A 6,000-nucleotide genomic window follows, 5' to 3' on the forward strand; every position below is an offset into this window, starting at 1 on the left:
AAGGAACCTGACTAAAGCTGAGCTAATGCTTAGAGTGAGATCCTGGGGAGTTCCAAGTAGGGAGCAATAGTCTGCCCGAAGTTCTGTCGTCTTTTATGTATAAAGAAAATTGAGAGTGTGGAAGTGCTGTGCCACTTGCTGCCTGCTTTCACGTGGGGATGTTAGTTTAGCTCTTTACCAGTAGTTCATCAATAGCCTTGCCATAGGAAATACTGAATATGCTGTTTAAGAGGAAAGGTGCCAAAATCCAACACTGTTTTTTTGGGGGGGGATCCCCTTTAGTAGATTCAGGAAAATAGATAAATAAATAAATGAAATAAATAATCCACGGTCTCAAAAATATAGAAGCAGCTCAGTTCTTATAAGGAGGAAAGAGGAGGAAAAACATGCAGAAAGTGGCTGAAAAGAAAGATGAAATCATTTGAGCTGTTACAGACCTTTAAAGGTCATCTGACCCAACTCCCCTGCGGCGAGCAGGGATACCAACAGCTGGATCAGGTTGTCCAGCCTTACCTTGGATGTCACCAGGGACAGGGCATCTACCACCCCTCTGGGCAACCTGTTTCAGTGCTTTGCTGCCATTTTAAATAAAAGAAAAAGTTGTTATATTCAGTCTAAATCTTGGGGTTTGTGTTTGTTTGTTTGTTTTTAACCATTTTACAGCAAGAGTACCAAGATTATTAAAAAGAAAAGGCAAGAGAATCGGTCAGTAATGTTCTGCAGTTATTTGAATCCAGAGAATACCAGAGTTATCTGGAGGAGGAAATGAAAGAATGAGAAAGTTAGTGTTCACTGTTTTTAGAATCTGACTTTATGCAACCTTCTGTTCTTTTTTTATAGGAAGAGTTTGAAAAGGCGATGAAATGGTATGAGTCAACATTAAAACTTCAGCCGGAGTTTGCCCCAGCAAAGAATCGAATCCACACCATTCAGTGTCATTTACTTATGAAAAAAGAGCGACGGTCACCATAGAGATTGGTGGTTTTTCTCTTTTTTCCTTCTTTTTTTAAAAAGCCATTCTTCACTACTCCGCTTTTAAGTGTGCTAAGATAAATTGATGAATCAAAATTTTTAACAAGACTTCTGAAAGGAGGTGGGATTTGGATCAAGGGTTCTTTTATCTTTTCTCAGATATAGAGGCATCTTTGGAAAATGTTTCACAGACAGTAATTTTAAAACATCCATGTAAATATTAAACCAAGGAAGTTCCGTGAGTCCATAACCACTTGCACCGGGACCCAGGCACTGTTAGTTTCTCCTTAATGCTCAGATTGGCATTCAGCGTCCAAAATGACTTGCTTCATGTCTTATAATCTAGGTCAATAGAAATGCAAAGCACACACCCGTACCAAATAGTAAGAAGAGATAATCAGCAGTTCATCCATGTGAAACTCCTGCTTTGTCCAGTCCTGTTTACTCCATGCAACGTTGCCTGCTTTTTGGGAAGGAGAGGCACAGAATTTCAAACATTTATTTAGAAAACAAAATAAAAAGGAGTTAGGAACATCTAGCATTTTTTGAATGATTTCTTTCTGTTGGAGATGAGAGAATGAAGGTGGGGAACAGCAGGACTCTGAAGTCAAAGTGTTTTTTTAATCTTATTTGCAGGGAAAAAGAAAAAGAAAAAAAAAAGAGTAGAAATCCCAATAAGATGTTTTATATTTGTCTGTATATTCATAGCCCTCTGCCTCCCTGAATGGTTGTTTTACTGATTCTTTGTTCACTGTATTTCTGGTCATTTCAGAGTAAGGTGCAAGTTTCTGCTCTCTCTGAGCCATACTTCCAGCAGCTCAGGAAGGAGCAGGGAGGCATTGTCAAGGTATCATGAGCAAATGAGTCAGGTGGAAGATTTCCAAATCAGTTTTCTCTTTGTTTGGTGGAGGACGTGATTCTCCATACATCATTGTTGAATTAACAAGGGCACATATTTGAAATAAATTGTTTATGAACAAAGCATGGCTTCTCCTCTAATCTGTGTGTCACGCGCCGTTTGAAGGAGACTAGACTTGGGGAGAGCTGCTGCATTTGTCTTGGAGCAAGCAGAGCTGGGAGTTGACACAGCCTTTAACGTTCTTAGTTAGATAATAGTTTGCTACATATCCATAGAAAACTCCTCACCCCTCTTTCAGTAACAGAAATTAAGAGCCTAAATGGCAGGGGGGAACCTACGGACATCAAAGTAATTTTTGTAATTTACTGTAGCTTTTCAGTTCATAAAATAATCCCTGAATATTTTTATATGTAATTGAAGATGATCAGTTCTAATGCAAATGTTTACCTCTGTTTTACTGCAAGTAATTTTTTTTATTAATCTAGAAAGCCTCACAGAGGTGTGAGCAAGTACTGCTGTTGGGTAGATTTTTATTAAAAACGTGCGTGTTGAATTTCTGATTGTCATCTGAGCCAACAGCAAGTCAAATTGTATTCCTTTCCTAAGGCTGTTTGGAAGCCTGATAACGTTGACTGGAGATCTGTATGCATACGTTCTGTTGTTGAGAGAGTCAGATCACTTTCAGGAAAGTCTAATACAGCACCATGAAGATCATGGACTTGGGAGAAGGAATTGCAGAGACTCCTCACCTGGAGTTTTGGAAGAAGCCAATAAGGTAGGTGCATGTTAAAGGAAAGAAGTTCAATTCAAGTGGGAAAAAAAATGTAATATGCAAAGTTTTCTTACCTAAAAGATCCAGCTTGCTGCTTAATGCTCCGGTGGGTCATATGGTTGAATCAAGTGATTGCCACACACGCTGATTTCTATTGTGTCAGTCTCACTGGTGATGAGCAATGTCAGGATTTAAGTAAAGAGTAAGGCTGGTTCCCTAAGAACCTAAAGTAGCTGTACGTGGGGCACAAGTGGGCAGTACTGGCTTTGTCAAAGGTGGAATGGAAATAGACCTTTTCTGGATCACGTAGCATTGCTCACAGACTGCACTAATGCACGCTTAAAATTAGGCATTAATACCCTTGTGAGTTTACATCTTGCTTACAGCACTTGGGTTGGTCGGTTGGTATTTTCTTTAGAAGTGTAGCAACGAGCATTGTGAATAGACATCATACCATCATACAGAAGGTAGGCAGGTGCCCTACACTTTGTGTGGTGACCATACCATAAGTTGGTGTTGCCACCAAGGAGGTAGCAAGCTACCTTCTTCATCTGTTTGCATTTCCAAAGAATTCATGCCTGGTAATGGTTCTTCAAAACCGCAGTAGCCTGACTTCATGTATTTTGTTGTGAATATTGGCTAAGTCCTTCGGGGGAACGTATGTTACCTTACTCATAAAACATCCATGTACAGCTGTTTATTTGTTACTCAGCTGTTCGTTACTGCATCTGCCATGCAACTAATTATGAAATAGCCCCTGCTTCCCTGTTAACTTGTCTTTTCATAAATTTTAGGTAATTCTTTGAAGTGTTGTAATGGTTTCCATCAGCTGCTTACAGTGCATAAAATTGATGCAGAGAAGAAAATTTACTCAACCATAAGCTTGGGCTAATGCCAGCAGTAAGGCATGTGCTGGCAGAGTCCTAAAGACTCTACTTTAGGCTCTACTGGGGAACACTGACTCCCATCTTGAAAAATTCAGGTGGTTGCTCTTCTTTCTCATTTCTGACTCTTAAATCCCATGGCAAAAATATGAAAGATGGTGATTTTGAATGTTCTGGTTGCATTCAAGTGTTAGGGAAAAACTCATGATGCCCATCTTACAAGGAGAAGACAAGTTAGGCAGCATGTTGGGAGAGAAGTAATGAATTTGATGGAGCAGAGGTGTGGCTCTTTGCAGGATGAGCTAGCTACTTAAGGATGAGCTCTCCTTTCATTTAATCCATTTTAAAATAAGCTGTCTAAGCTTGTTGTGTGCATCTTCAGCAGATGCAAAAGGTGATTATCTCCAGAGGTTGATCCACCCTCCGTATGACAAGCAGTCTCTTCAGCCTGTTCCTTCCCTTGACTGCTCTGTACCTTTGACCAACTACCCAACTACCGTATGATTTCTAATGGTGATGCTTAATAATACATTTTGCATTGACTAGTACTGCTAAATGCATCACCTAAAGTTGTCTAATCTAGAGATGGCAAAAACCATGGGTAAGGAGCAAAATCCTTTTCCACCAAAAAAAAAAAAAAAAAGTATTCTCCCTGGTTTTCAGAGTACATTCAAAAGTTGAAGTACAGATGAGAAAAAAAAGTCCCTTTGTTTGCAGATGGCATCATGCACATAACATCAAAGGGCTTTTGAGGGCAGAACATTCAGATACTTTCTGCCTATGGAGTGGTGGCTTTGATTCACCATTGATGGCATAGTTGTACTGATCAGGGCTGCACTGATCCTGTATAAAGAAGAAAAATGCAAAGTACTGTGTCAGTTCCCAGACTGGGTTTTTAATTCCCGTCACCTGCAATCTCTTTTTATCAACTTTGATGACCAACTTTCATAATAGACTAGAATACAAATCAGAAGTTTTCTGATGGAGCTTACAATCTGCTTTTCTCCTACTCCCAAACCCTCGCATCTTCTCTCTTAACCTACAGGAAGGAGAATAAAAAGGAATAAAACCCCATGGCAATTGTACAATAGCCAAAGCTGCTCGAAGATGTTGTACTAGCTCTATCACAGCATTGGGATGCTGCTCGTGGCATTTTACTTCCTGAGACACTCAGTATCTCCCACGAACTTGTCTGGTTAGCAATTTTGGACCTCCTGGGGGTTAGAGCTGCTTCACAAACAGTAGTGTTCCAAGTCCTGTCCTCCTGTGTGACTCCAGGCAAAGCATTTCCCCTTCTCCCTGTACCTCTGCCTCCCACACATTGTCTGATGGCTTTGTAGAACATATGGCTTTTTTGGAGCTGCAATCCTTGCTGTTTATGTCTTTGTATGAGAAACGGTTGTAGTGCCAGGGAATGCAAACAGTTACAGCACAGATTAAAAACAACTGTGTGAGACCTATGAAGCGAGAAATGGGAAGAGTTTAATAGCCCCTGGATCAGCACTGAAAGAGTGAAAATGCTTTAGAAGGACTTCTTTCTGCATTCAGAAAACTACAAGCTCCTTTCCTCCTCCAGGGAAGATCAAGATGGTCCTCCCATCTCAGGCAACACTGGAGGCGACCATTGGGAGTTCTACAGGTTGCCTTGGTTTCCTAGAGGAGCCGTCCAGCAAGACTCCTCCAAGGCGTATCCCAAAGAGAGAGGTTTGTCACTAAGGGGTTTGCTCTTGTTGATTTTCTCTCTTAATTTGCTGAGTGTACTCAAGCATGCCAGTATTGATTCAAACAGAACAAATGGGTCTGTGATGCTGAGGCTTATGAAGTTTTCCTATCAATTTGTGGTTTTCTGGCTGCCACCTGATGGCTGGTGTGTGTGTGAGCCAGCAGAAGTTGTCCTGTGAGTGGCTAACAGGAAGGGGCAGGCAGGGAGCTTGTGTGTCTAATTATTATTTCTCTATTAGGAAATCTGGATAGGACTGATTCAATCTATATTCTGTATTTATAGTGTTAAGAAAGCACGGAGTCTTGCTGAATTAAATGAGAGTGTTCCTACACTTACAGCTTTTCTCAGTTTTAAGTATCAAAAGGAGCAGGATGGCTTTGGAACGGTGCCCTGGTAAGGCTGACTGCTTAAAAAAGCAGCCCTTAAAATTTTGGTTAATTGTTGGCTTTGAACCATTTATGCCAACTGCTAAAGCAGAATTAATAGTCACCAGTTCCATTAGTAACACAGGAGATACAATAGCAGTGCCACAAGAAGAACCAGTTCAAACACAGCTGGTTGGAGTTAGCTTTGTGACATTTTTGACGTAGAAGGATTGTCTTAAGATAGGTGTTCCGATTGATTAGTATTATTTTAGTTAGTTTCGTTTCGGACTGTTTCTTCCATGTTCAGCCCTTCAGACGTGGGTTATTACCAGCCTAATAGAGTTTTGCTATTTATACCTATTTGTGCTGGTAGCAGGCCAGATGTTTCACAACGAGGCAATCTCTGCTCTGAAGAGAGCGCAATC

At 40.6% G+C, this 6,000-nt stretch overlaps 1 protein-coding gene across 1 annotated transcript in view; it reads left to right on the forward strand.

Annotated features, from left to right (window-relative positions):
• Positions 1–1,953, forward strand: part of TTC17 (tetratricopeptide repeat domain 17) — a 50,992-nt gene extending 49,039 nt beyond the window's left edge. The window contains exon 25 of the mRNA XM_052693439.1: positions 841–1,953. Coding sequence (XP_052549399.1) covers positions 841–972 — 132 coding nt within the window. The 3' untranslated portion in view covers positions 973–1,953. The remainder of the gene's footprint in view (positions 1–840) is intronic.
• Positions 1,954–6,000: the final 4,047 nt, after the last annotated feature.

The sequence above is a fragment of the Tympanuchus pallidicinctus genome, unplaced genomic scaffold (assembly GCF_026119805.1).
Source record: "Tympanuchus pallidicinctus isolate F22 unplaced genomic scaffold, pur_lepc_1.0 scaffold3, whole genome shotgun sequence".
Lineage (NCBI taxonomy): Eukaryota > Metazoa > Chordata > Aves > Galliformes > Phasianidae > Tympanuchus > Tympanuchus pallidicinctus.